Raw genomic sequence first — 19971 nt, forward strand, 5'->3', positions numbered from 1 at the left:
ATCCACTCATAGACGTTCACCGAGCGCCTCCTAGGTGCCAGGCCTTGTTCTTGGTGCTGGGGGCACAGCAGTAAACGAGGCCAACTCGGTCCTTGTCCCCACGGAGTCCTGAAGGTGGAGGAGGCAGACAGTGGTCAAGGAAGAAACGGCTAATGACAGATCACGGCGGGGGAGATGAGGAGACAGACGGGCACCGAGCACGGTGGGACGGGCCCTTCCTGGGGCCACATATGCTGGTACCAGAGGGCGGTGATGATAAGGAGAACAGCCTGTATTTGGTGAGCACGCACCGGGTGCCAGAGTCTCTTCCACGTGCTTCTTCTGAGTGTGATCCACCCGCCCACCTCACGACCTGGGCGCCCCTGCGGCACGTCACCCTGCCCAAGGTTACAACGGGTTAGAGTGCACGCGGTTTGGTTCCAGAGTGCACGCTCCTGGCAGCTGGCCCTCCACCGCCCTCTAGTCCAAGAAGGAGAAGCTAATCCAAACACGGGGGCCTCCAGTGAGTGAGGCAGGAAACAGGAGAAATGCTCACGGTTGGCACCAGAATTCAATGAAATAGCTCCTAGGAAGCTAAGAACAGATGGGAAGTTACTTGTGTATTTTAACTTAATAGAGGAGATCTCCCCCAGAATGCAGGAGCAAAGATCATTCTTAAGGGTGGCACTTTAGAAGCACCCCCGGGATTGGGGCGCCAGGGTGCCTCAGTCAGTTAAGCATCCCATTCTGGCTCCGGTCACGATCTCGCGTTCATGGGTTCAGTCCCCGCGTCGGGCTCTGTGCCGACAGCCCAGAGCCTGGAGCCTGCTTCTCCCTCTCTGTCTCCCTCTCTCTCTGCCCCTCCCCTGCCCAGTGTCTACCTCTGTCTCTCAAAGAAATAAAACAAAACCTTAAAATTAGAGGAGCACCCCCAGGACAGCCGGGGCCACAGCAGGGTCGCCCACCACTTTTCCAGCTGTGGAACCAGGGTGCAGAGAGGCCGGGAGACAGGCCTGCCGTCGCGGACCAGCCACAGCAGGGCGAGGCCCCGTCTCGGCGGGGCTTGAAGGAAGAGTGTCCTGTGCCGGCCGACAGAAGCAGTGTCGTCCCGTCCCACCATCTTCGGTGGGAGAGCAACGTGAAAACAGGGCTAGAGGAGGACTCTTCTGACCGTGGGTCCGACAGTAGTTACCTCGCAGAAAAAGCAGAATCCTTCCTCTAGGCATCATTACCCAGACCCCACTCGCAAGCCGGACGGAAGCGGGGCCGCTGTTGGCTGACGCAGGGGGTGTGGGGACCCCGGTCTCCGAGAGGGCCCCTCGGAGCCTCCCAGGCTCCACGGGGCTTGGTTTGAAGCCCACAGGTTTCTAGGCTGGCCTGGGAGGGAGGACAGTGGACCGGCTCAGAGGCGGTGAGGGCTTTGCCTGCCAGTAGCAGAGGAAGTGGGCCACACCTCCCCTCCTGAGGGACGGGAGGGGCAGAGCCCAGGGCCACGCTACTCTCCTGGTCTGGGAGACGGACACCAGGGCGTCCACAGGAGCAGTCCAGCCGAGGACCAGACGAAGACAGTGTCCTCTGCACAGAAGTTTGTCCTGAGTCCTAGTCTTGGGCGACGTACGGAGCTCAGCACACCAGCCCCGTGAGCACGGAACTGCTCGATGTGGGGGAAGGAAAGGAGGAAAGAAAGGACGGTGGTGGTCCAGAGGCGGCAGCCAGCAGTGTGCCGTAAATCCTTGCCGGGGGCTGGGAGGGGACGTTTCCCCGCCTTGGACAGTTGGCATTATCTCGGTCTTAGGTACAGTGGACGGGGTGGCCTCATGACAAGGTCTTCCTCCGGCCCTGGCCGGGCCATTTGCAGCCCTCTGGCAGCGGGCAAGGGACTTAACGGGACTGGGCCTCTATTTACCCATCCTTGAAACGGGAATCATCACGAATGCGCCCCACAGGGCTGCCGTGCAGTTAATCGGGGGGAAGCTGGTACTGCGTCCGGCTGCATAAACAGGGATGAGGGGCGGGGAGGGGGGGCCCGGCCAGCGCCGACCTGTACAAAGGAACACGTACGGGTGAGCGAGGATGTGGTTAGGAGGACCGGTTTCACGCTCTGAATGGTGTGAGGGATGTGGTAATTAGCTCCTCCTGAAGAATTCCGAGTCCCTCAGAGAGCACTGATTTCCTCTGCAGGAGAGGGTCTAATTATAGGAGGAGGTGGTTCCCCCCCTCCCCCGCCGGAGGAGCCCAAAGCAAAACCGCCTTCCCGGCCAGGGAGTTCCGGGCTCCCCTCCTGTCTGGAAATCCCTCCCAGACAGACAGAGCTGGCAGTCTGAGGGCCCCTCCCCGGGCAGGACTCACTCCCTGGTCCCCGGGGCGTCTTGCTCCAGCTGCCCACTCACTCCGGCCGGAGCCCCGGGGCAGGGGGCAGAGGGGAAGGGCTCAGGCCTGACTCAGCCTTCTTCCGTGTTTCAGGCTGAGGCCCTTCACCTCCTACAAGCTGCGCCTGAAAGCCACCAATGACATCGGGGACAGTGACTTCAGTGCGGAGACGGACGCCGTCACCACGCTGCAAGACGGTGAGCCGGCTGGGCCCCCGGCGGGTGCGGACGCTGGCCCCTTCCCGGCTGCCACCTTTGGGCACCAAGACACGGGCTTGCAGAGAGAGGCCCCGCTTTCATCTGGAGCCAGGAAGGGGTCACCCGCGGGAGGGAGGGCGGTGGCGCGAGCAGTAGAATTCAGTCAGCAACACGCGGCTCCCAGCTCTCCGTACAGCCTGTGGCCGTGAAGCCGACTTCAAGGGCTTCCAGATGGAACGGGGGTTTCTTTGATCGGCTTCCAAACCTCTTCGACCCATCAGCAACCCAGAAATTGAATAATTTATGGAGTCATTAAAAATAAATGTCGAAGGGCGGCTGGGTTTTCGGAGGTGTCCCCATGTTTTTCTCATCCACAAACCACTCCCCAGTCTTGCCATTTGGCAAAAGCACACCGGTAAGCCATGGAGGATGGGGGCGAGGTCCCCTAAAAGCTCCAGGCGGTCTTGACCCGCTCCCTCCCACCTCGGAGGAGCAGGGCTGAAGAGCTGGTGTGATTTTGTGTGCAGATCCCGTCGGGCCCGGGCCAGAGCCGCGACATCGGTGTAGGTCCCGCCGGGAGCGCCGCCCCCGCGGTCAGGCCCGCTTTCAGTGCTGCAGCCCTCGTCCCAGGCCGCAAGCCTGAGCCCTCCGCTCGCCCAGCAGCAGCGCTGGGTTCCTTCCCAGAGTTTCTGTCTTCCTCTTTTATAGCCTGGGAGCTTAGCTTCACCGGCATGCGGCCTCGGTGCCCTGGAGGACCGGCCGAGGCGTTCCGGGACGCTTCCAGAAGCACGCCCAGGGGGCCCACGGCCTGAACAGGCCCCTCAAAAAGCTGGTCATCTCTCTGGCTCATATTTTAATCTTACGTTTAACACAACTCAGGTGCTATTTGAGACGAAGCATTAATTCTTGGCAAAAAGAAGCAAATAGAGCAAGCTGATTTTGTAGGGAGTCTCAGGAAATTGCAAGCCAGTGAGCAGGACCCCGCGGCCTCCCTTACGGGGCTCAGTCAGAACTGGCCTGTTCTGAAAAGAAAAAAACATTCGAGGCCTCTTCCAGGCTCCCGAAGGCCTGTCTTAATCCTTTGATATTTAAATCATTTCTTTTGAGGCACCTGTCCTGTTGTCTTCCTCTTCTGAGATTCGCAGTTTTCTCTTTGCAGTTGGTTCTCATTGTGTTTGCACTGTATTGTCTCCAGAACCACAGATCTGCTGAGACTCTCAGACTCCAGGGCTTGGGAGCCCTGGGCCAGGGACGGGGGTTTTCAACGTGTGGATGGTTTGCTGAGACACGTTTTCTTACTATGGTGGTTGGGCTGTTGAGCCCCCCTCCCCCCAGAAATTGTAGTCGGGTGTGATCCAGAAAGCTGGATGAGGGTCACCACCGACTTAAGACAGACCAGCAAGAGGCCAGAGAGCAGGGTGGAGAGAGCTCCCCAGAAGGCAGGATGGGGGGCTGGAGGTGTGGCTGATGTCCCAGGGGCTGGGTGCCCCGGCAGGTACAGAGCAGGCTCACAGAGCAGGTGACCCCGGGGACCGAGATTTGGCTAGTCATGTGGGACGGGGTGGGGAGAACAGCCTAAATCATTCCAGTCAGTGACCATTTGTGAACACTTAACGCACGGCCTCAGGATCTCACAGCGGTGGACGTGGCGGACGGCTGCAGGTTTTAGTTCCCAGCGTGTAGGGCCACGTCCACGGGCAGACAACCCTCAGCCACTAGCAGTCACACCCCTCCGTGACAGTCACATTCGTGCGTGAGCACGGGAGCACTCTGGCCTGGCCCAATCTTTTGTCCTGTTCAGAGCCACTCTGACCTACGCACCTCAAAAAATTGATGGCTCTCCCCGAGGGAGGTGTTGTGGGCCCCTGAGAAGATGTGGAACCAGCAGGAAGGCTCCCCGGGCAGGGTTCCCAAGGAAGAGAGCCTCACGCGCCCTGCATCTCTGTGTGGGTCCGCCTGGGGGGTAAGGGCAGGGCACTATCCGGTCCCTTCTTTCCCGTTTGCAGTTGGGCAGGGAAGGGCATCCACAGGGAAGGGAGGGAGGTGGGCTGCTGGCTGGCCCGCTTCCCAAGCCCCGGCCAGGCCCCGGCCCTGCGTCCTCGCCAGCACCAGGAGAGGGCTGGCTCCGGGACGGCAGCCAAGTACAGCCCGGACCAGCTAACCCTGGCTTTCTTCTTTCTTGGATTCCAGTTCCAGGAGAGCCTCCCAGTTCCGTCTCGGTGACACCGCACACGACCTCCTCCGTTCTGATCCAGTGGCAGGTAAGGGCCAGGGAATCACAGGGTATTTCCTACGCCACTGTCGGAGGCCGGGCCCCTCGTCAGGGTCGCCGGTCAGAGGAAACAACCTGGTTGGCGTGCAGACGGGGCCACAGTGCACGGGGCTCCCTGATGGCCACGCGTGTGGGAATGAGCTTGAACGCAGCTCACCGGGGAGGGCCAGCAGGACGGCAGGGCTGGTGCCCAGCGTCAGGGCGGACTGTTCCAGGCATCTGGAGAAGGGTGGCCCAGCGAGGCCTCCGTGGCACGTACAGAACTGGGTGGCGTCCTACAGGGCAGTGAAACCATAGCCTGTGGAGGTGTCTTTTCTACAAGAATCATTTGCAACCAGACAAGATACCCGCGGGGAGTCCTCCCTACTCCCAGGTCTGCGTCTTCATGAGCAGTGAGTCAAATGAAGGCACGCTATCCTACATAATCAAATAATCTTGGGCCGCTAAACAGCGCTGTATTAGGACATAGAAAGGACACTGTGCCCCCTCTTTGCCAAATTGGAAAATTTCGGTGCTTTTGCTAACAACACCGTGCATCGAGAACAAAAATAACACAGGGGCAGAAGTGCCGAGGAACTGACCAGGTCTGAGGGAGAGGGCTCAGCCAGGCAGGGGGTCGGGTTCACGAGCCGGGCTGGAGCCGGGCCGGGCAGGGGCCCAGGGCAGCGGTGAGCACATCGTGGGAGCTCTAGCCAACGAGGAGGTTCCTGAGGCCAGAATGGGGCGGCCGTCCTGAGGAGGGGGAGGGCAGTGCCTGGAGCCGGGGGTCGTGGGGTAGGGAGGTGGGGCCCGGTGCCCTAGTCTGTGTTCGTGGCCGCAGTGAGGTGAGGTCTGCCTCCGACCGGTGGTCCGCAGAGGGGGTCTGTGCGGCGTGGGCTTCTTCCTTGAGGGGACTGTCCGGGAGAGTGCCGGCAGGAGGAGAGGGGCCGGTGTGAGGGTCTGGAGGTGAAGGCACCCAGGTGACGCCGGAACCGAGAGGAGGCCATGGTCTGGGTGTGGCCCTGGAGAGAGAGAGAGAGGCCGCGCCTTGCTGGGGGCAGAGGCTGGCACGAAGGGAGGGCTGGAAGGGATTCCTTTGGAAAGGGTGGAGATGAAGGGCAGGGGTGGGGAGGGAGAGGGCAAATGCAGAGGTGACCTTCGGGGGAACCTGTCCTAAGTGGATGGCCTCCAGCAGCCGGGACGGGGCACGCTGGAGCCCAGCAAGGAGCAAGAGGGAGAGAAGCACCGAGTCGGGAGGCCCCGGAACACCAGGGTCGGGGGTGGTCGCCAGCCGCGAGGGGGCTTCCCGAGCTCTCGGGTGGTGGCTCCTGACCGCCGAAGGTTCCCGCTGCCTCCCCACACGCGGCCACTCGGCACCACCCACGTGCACGTTGGCCACGACTGAGGAGTACAGCCAGGAGACCCATGCAGGCGGAACTTGGCAAGCCTCTCTCCCCGGACGAGAGCCGGACTTCCATAGCCCGGGTTCCAGTAAGCACGCGGTAGTCTCCAGGGATTGACAGAGAGGCTGTGGGCCCTTCTTCACTCTCTGCTGCTAAGTGACACCTCCCAGGGGTGAGGGAACCCTTAAAGGTGATCAGGAGATAGTTCCAGACGTCATCCGGTGAAAGTGGAAATTGGCTGCTGTGGCATTCTGTAGTTTCCGGCCTCACCGGAGGGCCTGCCTCTGGGAAGCTGCTTCCCTGGACCGCATCACGGAGCCCCAGCTAAGTGACAAATACTCTGGTCTGCAGACCCCAGTTCGCGGGGGGACCGCTGTGATGCCGACAGGCGTCTCTGGCTCCAGGCCCCTCCTCTGTAACACTGGGAGGTCAAAGGTGACCTCCGAGGTCTCTGATGCGAGCCCCGTTAGGTGTCCACACATCTGGCTGCAGCAGGGCCTTTGGTGGGTGGGGGGAGACGTTCAGAATGGCAACGCAAGGTCCCGGGAGCTTCTGTGTCCCACTCTCCACTAACTCAGTCAGCCAAAAGATGGGTCTTGTCTGCCGTGCTAAATTCTACCAGAAAATGAGCTTGTTCTTTGTAGACGCACCATTTGGCTTGCCAGGCGCTAGGTGGGCTCCTTTATGATCGAGGCTGCGCTGAGGCTTGGGGTGCACCCTCACCACCACACAGCAGCTGTTGGCCCCCCGTCCTGCCCCCCACCCCACCCCCGAGCGCGCGGGGCTCCGCGCCCCTCGGTTGCGGTTGGACGGCTCCGTGGATGGTGGGTAGCTGCACCAAAGGAACTTGGCATGTGTGGCCATCGGCTGTCCCTGTTCAGAGCCCAGTAGAACAAACTAATTGCCAGAAGCCCAGAGCAGGAGGTGGTCAATACGATGTATTGTAGAAATAAATGCCTGTCAACTGCCAGGCAATTGAAGTATAATTAAAATTATGAGTAATTTACTAAATTAGAGCGAAGAGAACAAAGAGACTCCGTTTAAATATAGATTTGCATTCCAAATGAAACGTTTCACCTGTAAACCCTTTTTTTTCCCCCAGTAATTTGTTTAAAAATGCGAACGCCGCCTGTAATTTCAAGGCTGCTGACCCACTTGAGTGGCCCCTGTGTCGAATCTGTCAGGTTTGATTTTTCCTGGTAGGATAATCGATCTCTGCCTTTCATGGGGTCCAGTGCTGTTTGAAATCTAAGGATTTGAGCATCTATTCTAGACAGCGATGGTATTGTGTCCACACCGAGTGTAGCTCATAATAGACACGCTTCTGAATCGGTCGCAGCACTCAGGCTGGCTGTTCTGAAACTTCCGGGGGCTCCTGTTGTCTGTCACAAATGCGGTTGGCTTTGTGTGGCCGCAGACTTCTCTAAGTGGAGGTTGAGGCCATTTTTGAGCAGAAAAACACCCTCTTCGGCAATAGATCGTATCGTGCACGTTGGACTCAGCACAGGGTGAACTCGGTGCTGGAACGGGCGCCTTCCTAAGAGGACGGTGAGTCCGCCTGGACAGCGGGCAGTGGGGCCTCCCCAGGACGTGTCTTGGCTTTGTTCCTTTTCTCCATCACCTGCAGAGGACCGGTTCCTGCATAGGGTGATGAGCACTCAGGGGCGGACAAGACCGAGTCAAGACCTCGAGGACCTTCCGTTTACCGGGCTGAGCCCTATGACGCATTCGTGGGAAGACGTGGAGGGGGGCGGTCGGCCCTCGTCAGGGGGGCCGGGAGGGGGCTTCTGGCTGTGTCTTGCAGGATGAGCGCTCCCTGCCCCCACCCCAGGTAGAAAGAAGGCAGAGGGATGGGCATCCGGGCATCACGCACAGACAGAGCAAAGGCTCAGAGGTGTGACAGCCACCGGGACTCAGCACCAGGCTTCAAAGGGAGGCGTGTCAGAACCAGGTTTTCTAGGGCCTCCGGGGCCCGAGCATCTCCCAGACAGGCGGCCAGTCCAGGATGAAACTAACCATCGATGGGGTCATCTGGGACGTCAGCAAACGGAGCGAGCACCTGCTGTGACCAGAGCCTGCCACGGGTGCAGTGGGGAAATAGAAAGGAAAAGACGCAGACGTGGCCTTGCCTCCAGTCCGCGTGGAATCGCAAACTACAGGCGCGGTGTGGTCAGGGCCGAGGGCTGGAAAAGCAGGTCTGTGGCTGAAAGGGAACCTTCTGGCCAGAGTCACAGGAGGCTCTACGCAGTGTCGCCAGGCTTCCACCTGCTAGGGAGACGGGACTGAGGCTGGGAGGTTGAGCAACCGGCCCAGGCACACACTGCTAGGAGCCAAGACTCCATTCCAGAGCCTGAACTCAGCCCATGGCTTCTGGAACTTTCTGTGTGTCGCATGGAGCTGCCCTACAGATGCCTCCCAGGACATCCAGAGTCGTAGAGGCCTCTTTCACAAATGACAGATGGGTTTACTCCAGACTCCAGGAATAGAAAATGTGGTTAAACCCATTTCAGCATCCCGTGCGGCAGACCCCGGAGTCTCCATGGAGCCTGCCCTTTGTGCGGCCAGGACCTGTTGCAGCCTTAAGGAGGCTACCCTCCGGGCTGCATGGTCACCTGTCCCCTCCCCAAGCCCAGATGGCTCCTGCAGGGAGGGCCGCGCCAGGGCATTTCGGGAGCAGCCGCCAGTGAGTCTGTTGCCACACGTGGGTCCTGCCCGGTCGCGGGTAGCGGCTGTGCCTGTGGGACGTGGGCTTGGCTCCCTCTGCTTGCACCTGGAGACCACCCTCTCCTCCTCGGCTAGAAATGCTCGTGCGCCCAGGATGGGTGGCCTCGGCCCTTCCCCTCCGGGAAGGTGTGGACACAGCCCGGGATGTGTGTGGACACAGATGCCGTGGGCGGGGTATTTGCTGCCTGTTGGAGAACCCCACTTGGCCCCCAGGGAGGACACTTATTTTCCCAAACTCCCAACTTCCTGCTCGTTGATAATTGTGGCAAGTGAAAGCCAGTCTCCCTAAACCCCGGCTTCTCTCTCCATGAAAAGCGAATTACCCTCAAGCAATTGTGCCTCTGGCCTGTGCACCTGCACAGTCAGGTCCTGGGGCCTTTGCAGCCTTCCTGCAGAGGTCAGAGGTCAGATTACCCCTGCAGCTGTCAGCTGTCACTGTCACACTGGGGCTGTGAGGGAGGCAGCCTGCATGTGAATTAACGCGAGCTTTTCTCGTGTTCAAAAACATCCTGAATATACCGGGCACGCCGTGTCCCTCTGGTACAGGCCTGCGTGTATGCCGTGGCTAGCTACATCATTATGAGTTACGTGAGCTATGCCGTTGGAGAGTCTGGACAACGGGATACTGCATCTTCCAAATCTGCCTGGTTTCTTTGGGTTGTGGGTAGCAAGGGTTGAAATAGAACAGGATTATCAGAGCATCCGAATCCCTCTGGTCCCTGGGTTCAGACAGTAAGAATTGCATTGAGAGAGTTTGGGGGCAAGGATGTGCTAATGTCCCGTGGCTGCCGCAACATGTTACTCCACCCCGCATGCTTTGAATGACAGAAATGAATTCTCACACAGTTCTGAAGGCCAGAGGGCCAAAGCCAAGGCGTCAGCTTCCTTCCTGGCTTCCGGTTGCTGCCGACACCTCTGGCGGTCCTTAGCTTGTAGTTGCACCAACGCGTTCCTGGATCCAGTTCCGAAGCGTGTGTGTGGAGGCTTCCCCGCGTCATCAAGCAATTCTCCAACACCGGCAGGGTGTCTGGAATTGAAGTTGATTCTACCTGGAGAGAGCATCGGGTCCCACGAGATAAGGGCTCGGTCGCACAAGGCTGTCCCCCACTTCCGAGGCCAGTCACGAGTGCCAGGTGATCGTCTGTGCTTCTGACCTGTCGGCTTTCAGTCAGGTTCCCACAGCCCTCTCCTCGGGTTTGACTAGAGCAGCTCCCAGAACTCAGAGAAGCATTTTACTTACGAGCTGCCAGTTTATTGTGAAAGGGTAGAGCTCAGGAACAGCCAGGTGGGAGAGGTGCCAAGGGCCAGGTGTGGGGGAGGGCACGGAGCTCCCAGGCTCTCTCCACGTGCTCCCCTCTCCCCAAATCTTAGCATGTTTCCTGACTCAGGAGCTCTCCGAACCCCATCTTCTAGGGTTTTATGGAGGCTTCGTTACATAGTCGCCATTGGTGACTGATTGAACCTCCGGTCCCTCTCCCTTCCCCAGAAGTCGGGGGGGAAAGGTCCCCCCTGCTCCCCCCGGAAAGTTCCCACCCTCTGATCACACTTCCCTGGGTGAGGTCCAAGTGTCACCTCACTCGCGTGACAAAAGATACCTCTGTCGCTCTGGACAAAGACACGTATATGAGAAGCAGATTTTGTCCTTCTGAAGGAACAAACATTTTTCTTGAGGGTCACAATATCACAGCACACCACTCCAGTCTCTGCTTCCTTGCACACACGAGGCTCTCCCTGTGTGTCCAAATTTCTCTCCTCTTATAAGGACCTTTGTGTCGTCTCAGTATTTATCAAATGATTGCGGGATTCTAAATTGCTTCCTAAAACATGCTTTGTCTTCAACTTTACCGAGTAGATAACGTTGAACGCTCAGGCTCCCTGTGTGAATTAACCATCGTAATACCTGTTCATCAGTCCAAAGTGCACGATTACATCTGCAGGCCGTTTTGCTGCCAGTGACCTTCAGGCTTGAAGGTCGTCTTGTTGTCTTTGGGTGTCACTGAAAAGACCCAGAGATACTTTGTTTTGGGGTTTGGGGGGACTGGTAGCCTTAGCTTGTATCTCTAGGACTCAGGACTACATTTCTGCAAACATTTATGTAGGGTAGATTTCTAAGAGTGTAATTGCTGGAATAAAAAGCAAGTACGTTGAAAACTTTGATAAATAAAGCCAAATTGCCCTCCAAAAAAGAAACCAGTCATTGGATTGGGGCCCTCCCTACTGCAATATGACCTCCTCTTACCTTCGCCGTCTTCAGAGACCCTGTTTCCAAAGAAAGCGGCACCCACAGGTAATGGGGGTTGGGATACCAACGTGTCTTTCTGGGGGACACAGTTCAACCCACCACGACAATGGGGTTTTCTTACAACAAAGCTGTGGCCTCTACTCTGGGACCAGGACAGTGTTTCCTGAGGCGCTGGTGACATCTTATAGACAGTGCCTGTGTAGGAGTCACGGGGAATCGCCCTGCGTCCCTGTCCCCAGACAGACTTCGTGACCCTGCAGCCAGGGGTCCTGGGGTGCCCTTTGTCCGTCTGTCTGGCCACAGCCTGGGTGGTTCTTGTCCTTATCTGCTGAGTATCCCAGAGGAAACACCAGAACCAGAGCCCCTGGCCCCCTGGCCGGCACGATGGCTGCTACAGCCGTCCCCATACTCGTTAATCGACAGAAATTGACGGGAGGGAGAATGTGGGCTGGGCCTTGGCTGAGAAGCGGATCCCAGTGTGGGTGAAATTCTGAGCCCAGGGCCTGTCTTACCGCCATTCATATTCCACGGGGTGTCTGAAGGGCGATGGGCACCCAGCCTACCCTGGGCCCGTCACATGCCAGCAGACGCTGGGGTGGGACGCCCAGGGGCCCCAGCTTAGGTCTGAGTCAGGGCAGAGTGGGGCTGACCTGGCATGCAGAGCAGCCTGTGGTGGGGGGCAGTGAGGCTGCCACAAGCCCAGGTGGCCATCAGGGACAGGGTGGGGTCAACCCGTGGATGAGGCAGAGCCGGGCTGCATGCGTAGTTCTCATGAGTCCCGGGTTCACCAGGCAACGGGCAGCTCCCTCGCCCCTCTGCGACCTGGGCGTGGTCCCTGCCCACGGGGGCTCCTACAGGCTGCTGCACGCGGGTCACGAGGCCCGGTGCCCACACACCAGCACCAGAAAACCTGGGCCCTCAGAGAAGGCTCCACAGCCTGGCCCTCTGCCTCAGGGTGCCCTGTGCTCCTCTGCGTGAATGTGGCACTGGCCCTTTTGTTCGTAAATAACCAAGAGCCGCCTGTCTGAATCAGTGACACCCCCCCCCCCAGTGCTGTTGGCTGGCTCAACTTGAAGCCGAGGCCGCCAGACCCCTCCGGTGGGCTGACCGTGATGTATTTGCAGCCTCCGAGAGACGAGAGCCTGAACGGCCTCCTCCAGGGATACCGGATCTACTACCGGGAGCTGGAGTCCGAGGCCTCCTCAGCCACGGCCTCCAAGACGCTCAAAACGCCCTCGGCTCTACGGGCCGAGCTCACAGGTGAGACGCTTTCCCCTTCCCGGAGGAGGCACCGCCGCCTGCTCCCGGGCGGGCAGCGAGGGCCCCGGGTGACCAGTGTGCGTGTTTCTGCATGCAAGGCATGGTGGGAGATGCCACTTGCCTCCGGTGAACGCAGCCACTGGGGCGGACGGGCCCCTGCAGCAGCCCCGGCATGCAGAGAGGTGTTGGCCCGTGGAAAACATGGGGAGGGTAACCGGGGAGGCTTCGCCGAGCAGGAGTCCCGGGAGATAGGTTGCCCCGGAGACGGATTTCACTGAGGACACCAGGGAAGGCGTGACTCACAAGGGCCCCTGCAAAGCTAAATGGTCAGGAGGCAGGAAGAGCTGAGGGGCTCCTGGATGGCCTCACCCAAGCCCCTGCTGCGTCAGGCTGGTGGGGTGTGGCCGGGAGGGAGGAGACCTGCCGGGCCCTCCGGGGGTATCGTGCCGCTGGCCGCTGCCCGATGGGGTCCAGTCAGGGGGCTCCCCGGCCTCGGTGCACGCACAGCCCTCGCGTGGAGCGGCGCCTCCTCTCTCCCGGGGCCCATCCGCCTGCTCACCCCTGCTCCCGGTACCCCTGGCTCGGGCTAGGACTTGGATGCGACAGTGGCAGAGGCAGCTTCTGGAACTTCTGGAAAGGCCGCTGCTCTCTCCCATCCTCCTCTCTCAGAAGGGGGTCAGAAGGCGTCCCCCAGATGGTGTCCCAGAAGGTTACTTCTGGCCCCTCAACCTCCTTGTGGCTTCAGAGCGTGCCACTCGGGGACCACATGCCCACTGTCTGCCACCGGCCACCAAGGGGTCGCGGGGCCGTGGACCCACAGTGGCTCGAGGCTGCCCGCCCCAGGCGTGGTGCTGACAGGAAGAAGTGGCATTTGTTGCCCAGGCTCTTGGCCACCCCGCCCCCACCCCACAGGTGTTCCCTGCTGATGGCCAGACAGCGTCACCCCCCGGGCTTTGTAGCAGATTCGAAACAACCAAATAAAAGGAGCCAGGATGTGGTTGGGTCCTTGGTTTGTGCTCTTGGTTTGTGGCTTGCCGGCCCGCATCAGAGCGGGACTCTTACCTGAGCACAGGCAGGCCGACAGCCGTACCTGCCGTGGGGCGTCTGGAAGAATCGGCACCCTGGGAGAAGCCCGTCTCCCGTCTCCTCTAGTGGTGTTTGTGCTGTTGTGGCAGATTCTAATCCGATGCGTTTAATCAGAGGGTAAGCGCAGGCCCCACCTGTCACGGGCCGGGTGCCTGGCTGTCGCAGGAAGAAAGAAGTGCTGGCCACCCCCCCCCCACCGCCCCCTGCCCTGGTGAGCCCCGAGGAAGTGCTCAGGCGGCGGCGTGGTCTCTGTGGCCCTTGGGCGGGCAGCGTGGGAGGCACAGCGGCTGCCGAGCGAGGCGCCGTCCCCTCCGTCTCCGCGGCCCGTCGTTTGCAATAACCGCTCCCCGCGTGCTAACTGCCTTTCTGCCTTGCTCGCCCCTAATAGCCCAAAGCAGCTTCAAGACCGTGAACAGCAGCTCCACGTTAACGACGTATGAATTAACACGTAAGTGCATGCCGCCTTCAGCAGGAGGCGCTGTGACCGCGGGGCAGGCCGGGGCCAGCGCCAGTTGGCCTCTCGGTGGACCCAGTGAAAAGCAGCTTGGATTAACGCCTCTAATTTCCGGAGTTTCCCCTCTCAAACGCTGTTCTCAACACACCGAAACCATCAGGGAGACAGGAAAGGAAACTTCTAGAAACTGAGGCTGGGAAGGGGTTTTCCTGACAGCGGGTCTTTGACTTTGGGACGGAAAGGAAAGTCAGGTTGAGCGAGATCTCCCGTCTGGCTCCCTGTGGCCTTTTCTTGTTCCTCTTTTTTTGACTGTGGTAAAATATCCATAAAATTTACCGTCTTAGCGGTTGGGAAACATGAGGCTCAGGAGCCGTAAGCTTGCTCCCACCGCGTGCGCCCGTCACCGCCAGCCTCCAGAGCTCCTTTCTCTCCCACAGTGAGACCCTGTCCCCAGTGGACATTCGTCCCCCCACCCAGCCCCTGGCGCCCACCTTCCACTTTCTGGCCCTGCGTCTGAGCCCTCGGGGACACATACGAGCGAAACCACACAGCCCTTGTCCTCTTCCCCTTGGAGCTCGGTGCTTGCCGGAGCCTGCTCGAGACACTGTTCCTTCCCCAAGGCTGAGCGGCGCCCCACCGCGAGCACTCAGCCCATGCTGGCCATCCGTCCGTCCATCGCCCCTTCCCTTTGGTGGCACCACGTCACTTGCCCTTGTGTTCCTGGTCCTCAGAGGGTCTCACGGTCCAAATGTGGGGCCGAGGGGGCCCCCGATGGGACCCCCTTCCGTGCAGGGAGCCTCCCTGGACTGGAATGTGGGTACAAGGGGGGTGCTCTCCCAGGGCTTACCAGTGCCATCCCATCGCATCCCAGTAGTGCCCGGGCAGGCCTCAGGCGAGCCGTTTTCTCCTCCTCCACACTGCGCCCCAAACACACCCCATCGTCTGTCATCTGCCCCGCGTCCCCATCTACTGCCTGGTTCCCCGTGTGCACGTAATACGTCCCAGGCTGAGGATCAGCTCAGAGGGTTAGGTGCAGCCCGGGTTCCAGAGATGAGGCTTCCTGGCCGGACCTCGCTCCGGCCTTTTCAGTCTGGGTTCTGAAGCGAGAGAGGGGCCCCACTACACCCTGTCCACATACGCCCTGGCTTGTCTCAGGTAACGCTGAAGAGCCCCACGGTCCCGGGGTGGAGACTAAGAAGCTATGGCGGTGGGTTCCGAGGCATCAGGGCTTCAGCAAGGCTGAGAGTGGGGGAGAGGCCCCTGCTGGGCCCGGTGGGCACCTCTGTGAGGCTGGGGTGGAAGGAACTCGGCGTCCTGAGGCTCCGAACCTCTGCTGACTGGCGGCTCGCTAGGAGGCACGATGCGAAGCCTGGCGCGAGTCACCACTCACTCAGGGGGTCAGACCCGCACGTTGGGCTTCAGGAAAGCCAGGCTGTGACGAAACAAGATCCACCAGCGGGAGAACCTTCCAGAATGTTTTGGCTCAAAGGTCGGCTGCTTTTGCCGCTTGCCCTGTGTAATCCTATATATGTGGCTTCGCACACCCTTCTCTTCCCAGGATGTGGTTGTTAAAGACTCCGAGGCCAATGTATTTCCTTTTTAACCACCACGGTCTCACTCTGTCAGTTCTTACAGAGAGATTCTGGACCCAGCGGCAAAGCCCACGTCACACTCTGTCACCTCGATTCTTTCCTCTGAAGGGGGCCTTGCTGCTGCCTTTACCCTGAGTGCAAGTGGGACGGGTCTCTGCTGCTGCACAGGGTGACCTTTAGTCCCGGGCCAGGGAAGGAGGAGGAAGGAAACGCTCGTGACGTGCCCCCGCGGCTCCCGGGTGGCACCGCCCCCTTGGTGTGGTTCTCAGGCGGGGAGATGGGCCCGGGCCCGGGCGAGCTGACCGCTGTCTCCTTTGACCCGTAGATCTGAAGAAATACCGGCGCTATGAGGTCGTCCTGACGGCCTACAACATCATCGGCGAGAGTCCGGCCAGCGCGCCCGTCGAGGTCTTTGTCGGCGAGGCCGGTAAGTTCCCAGCGCCCCTGAGCTCCGAGAGGCCTGGCCTGGCGCTCTCGGGTGCCAAGCGTGATGCTGGCGGACGGGAGGTTTCCAGGTCACCACTGGGCAAGTCAGGATCTGCCGAGGGCTGGAAAGTCCCGACTGCCGGGGTGATGCTTCCCAGTCTTGCTTCCAGGCCCGACGGTTTGTTTGGCATCTGGAGCCCTCCCGCTCACCAGGACGTGCTCCAGGAGAGACAGGCTGAGGCCTGCATGGGCATCCGGGCGTGTGGGGACCTTGGCATCTGCAGGGGATGCTTGTACTCTGTCGCCCTCGGTCCCTGGCTGGGCCTCAGCCTGACTTCCTGGCAATGGCCCCATCTCAGGCCTCGGAAAGCCACCCGGATCGTTGCTTGTACCCCTTTTAGGTAAGACGTGGATCCTGAGTTTGTTTCAAGGGCTGTCCCTCCCGTAGAGGCATCGTGTCACGTTGAGATCGGCTCGGGCTTCCGTCCCCTGCCTCCCCTCCGGCCCGAGGGCCCTTGCCCGCTCTCCTCCTCCTCTGCTGGGGGAACCCGGCTCGGACCTGTGGGGGCAGTGAGCGGGCCGTGCTCTGGGCCGGGAACCACCAGAACTCCCCTGAGCACAGAGCCCCAGGCTCGGAGAAGGAGGTCCGGCCACAGGGCCCGCCCACAGAAACGCGTCAGGTGACCTTTCGGAATTCGGAGAGGTTACAGTCATAAACCAGATGGCAGATGGCAGCGCCGGGGGCCTAACTTGGCAGGCTTTTTCTGGAAAGGCCAAGCAAGGGATGAGGGAGAGAGATGCTTGAAGCGCAGGTTCCATTGGCCTCTCTTCACATCTGTCCCCACGGGTTCCTCAGAGCCGACGGTGTGGGGGCTGGGCAGTCGGAGTTCGGGGCAGACGCCCCTGGCCTCCCAGGAGCACGGGCAGGGAGGGGACGAGGCACCCGCCGCCTGTAAGCGTGGGGCTCCAGTCCTATTCTGGCACCTGGGCCCACGTGGGTCACCAAGGCGGGTGGGTAGAGGGAGGGCACGGCCAGCCAGCTGGGATCGGCGGTGCCAGAACTGCCCAGGCGGGGCCGGGGCCCCTTGTCTCCCTCCCCCTCGTTGGCTCTAGCTGCACCCGAGGCCGGGGGTCGCTAGAGGCAGAGCCTTAAACCCAGAGACCAGGGCGGACGTTCGGGGAAAGGACTGCGGCCAGGGAGGGAGGCAGGTGGGCGCCGGGAGCCGTGTCGGCTGGCCACGTCACCACGGGCCGGAAGCCCAGCTCCGCGCTCTATGCCGCGGTGGCCCGTCGGCTTGTCTTGGGCCGTGGTCAGCTGTACACGACGTAAACGCCGCCGTCCCAGCCGCTCAGCGGCCTGGGGCACATTCACGATGCTGTGCTGCCCTCACCGCCGGCCGTGTGCGGAGCCCCGTGTTCCCAGAGCCGAGCCCTCGCCATCCGGCGGTCCCTCCCCTCTCCTCTGCCCCCCCCCCCCCCCCGCCGCCACCTCCACTGAAGCCTGTCTCGCCCGTTCGGAGTGTCTGATACGAGTGGAATCAATCCCACGATGTTTGTGCTCCTGTGCCTGGCTTCTTACACTGAACGCGTTTTCGAGTTTCGTAGCACATCTCAGCACCTCGTTCCTTCTCGTGGCTGTGGAATATCCCGCTGTGCACACACGCGTTTTCTCTCTCTGCATCCGCTGACGCACACTTGGGTTGTCGCCGCCGTTTGGGTTTTGGGAGAAGAGCCGCTGTGAATAATGGCGCACGGGGATTTTCCAGCGGCGCTGAGCTGACGCCGAGCCCCGGTGGGCAGGAGGCCGCAGGCGGGGCCCGGGCCCCTTGTCTCGCTCCCCTCTCCGGGAGGGGTCCCTGCCCCGGCTCTTCCCTCCAGGCCAGTCCTGCCGCCCCCCTCGCCCCTCACGCACCTGCGCCCCATGCTGTCTCCCCACCTCGCCCGGCCTCAGCCTCCTGGACCCGTCACCCCCAGGAAAGGGAGGCTCTAGCCACCGAGCCCGGGTTCCAGGGCCATCTGGCCCCACGCACACGCTCTGGAGAGCCAGCTGTCTTGCCAAGGGCACGTGCAGGAGGTACCAAGAAGGGCTTTAAAGCCCCCAAGCGGACTTGTATGCAGTGTGTGCAGCACTGCTCCCCCGGAGCCCTGGATTCCTCGCCCTGCCGCCCAGGACCCCGCTGCAGCGGCTTCTTCTCCAGAAAGCTCTCCGACACCCCCGCAGGAGGAGTCCCACGTTTCTCCCTCTGTGCCCGGGTCCTTGGGCGCTCGGCGAATACCTCTGCCTTCCCTTGTCAGATGGGACTGGCCTGGCTTCCTCTTCACGGGACCACAACCACGTGTCTCAAGATGCTCCCCGTCCTGAGCTTAGGACCAAAGGGGACCTGAACGCCTTTACTGTCCTGTGAACAGAGGCCCCCAAACTCCCATGAGGATGAGGCAGGAGAGCAACTTCAGGGACTCCTGGCACCGGGAGGCGCCCACATCAGCTGCCATGAAGTGGATGGAATTCGTGTCTCAGGGCGGGCGGGAGTAAGTGGGGGGCAGGCTAATCCGTGATGCCTCATCCTGAAGCAAAGCGACGAGTGACGGCGGCATCTGCCCCTGACTGCCGTGACCCCCGTACCCTTGCTGCCCGAGGCACCCTCGTGAGGCCATGCTTCTCCACGGAGCGCTCTTCCTGACACAGGGGAGGGGAGGGCAGCGAGACAGGGTGCAGGAGTGAACCCTTGGGAAGTGGGCAGCCAGGGTGCTGGGAGGCCACCCCTTCCCTCCCCCAGGCAGACAGCAGGGACAGGGACCAGATGAGCCCGCTAAGTGCCAAGGTCCAGGCTCTGCGCCAGAGGATTCCCCTCGGAGCCACACGTGGAAACCCCCAGGCACGTGGCCCCACAGGTCTGCTCTCCCCGCACGACCTCAGATGGGTGACGGGAGGGAGGGAGGTTGTGTGTTTGCTGCTTCCACCATAATGTGGGTTCCAGCCTCCCGAGGACACAACACAGAGGCAGAGAAGGCGGGAGGACACCAGGAGAGGGGGTGCCGTGCACCCCGGAGGAGAAAGGGTGAGACTTGCCTGCCTGTGTTGGAGGGAAACGGACACTGGCCAGGGTCTGGGCCCTAAGGTTCGGGACTCGGGAAGGAGCAGGACCACGGCCCCAGGTGATGAAATGGGAGGGCGTTTGGTATTTCGGTGGAGAAGACAGGGAAGCAGGCTTCTCGGTGCTCATGTTAGCTGCTCTGGGGCCGCAGGGGAGGAGTCTGCCCCTTGTACCTGGCTGTGTGACCACGGGCAAGTCACTTAACCACTCTGGGCCCAGCCTTGAGGTATCACGGAGCAGAGGGGAACGCTGTGAGCTAAGACTAAGGCGACTTGGGTCCTCATGCCGGTGCTGCCCCAGACTCGTCTGTCCCGCCCACAGGATGAAGGTGCGAAATGTGACAGACAGGGCCGGTCAGTATTTGTGAACAGATGATTGAGACCCTGGGTCAGACACTCGACTTGCCGGGCCTCATCTGCAAAGCAAGGTTTTGAGTCAAAAGGTCTCAGTCTAGCCCAAATGTGTAATATTCAAGTCTGTTTCATTTCACGGAGACAAGGTGATTTTGAGGAAATTTCTCGTGGAGATTGATTTCTGAGTCTGGGCATTACAAATCGATAAAGATAATACATCAGCAGGGACTCCAGTTTGCAGCAGATAGAAACCCAAGGCATACAGGCTCAAGCTGAAAGAATCATTTATTAACTCACGTAACAGAAAACAGCTGAAGAGCCCGGATACGGGTTCAGGCATGGCTGGATCCAGCATCCTAACAAGCTGGAATGCTGTCCCCTGTTGGTTCCACTCTGCTGTTTGCTCCTGTCTTGGGCAGGCTTCTCATCTCAGTGGCCCTGCAGCTCCAGGCAGCAGGAAGGGAGTTTGCCTTCAACAGCACCCACAGGGGAAACCCACCGGCTCTCCCAAGCCTGCCTTTATGACCCATCTGCATACC

At 60.4% G+C, this 19971-nt stretch overlaps 1 protein-coding gene across 1 annotated transcript in view; it reads left to right on the forward strand.

The window, feature by feature from the left end:
* The window catches only part of SDK1 (sidekick cell adhesion molecule 1), an 888340-nt gene that overhangs the window by 809342 nt on the left and 59027 nt on the right, over window positions 1-19971 (forward strand). The window contains exons 32-36 of the mRNA XM_045462082.1: window positions 2443-2546; window positions 4737-4807; window positions 12291-12426; window positions 13901-13960; window positions 15884-15985. Of these exons, the coding sequence (XP_045318038.1) occupies window positions 2443-2546; window positions 4737-4807; window positions 12291-12426; window positions 13901-13960; window positions 15884-15985 (473 nt within the window). The remainder of the gene's footprint in view (window positions 1-2442; window positions 2547-4736; window positions 4808-12290; window positions 12427-13900; window positions 13961-15883; window positions 15986-19971) is intronic.

The sequence above is a fragment of the Leopardus geoffroyi genome, chromosome E3 (genome assembly GCF_018350155.1).
Source record: "Leopardus geoffroyi isolate Oge1 chromosome E3, O.geoffroyi_Oge1_pat1.0, whole genome shotgun sequence".
NCBI classification, from domain to species: Eukaryota; Metazoa; Chordata; class Mammalia; order Carnivora; family Felidae; genus Leopardus; species Leopardus geoffroyi.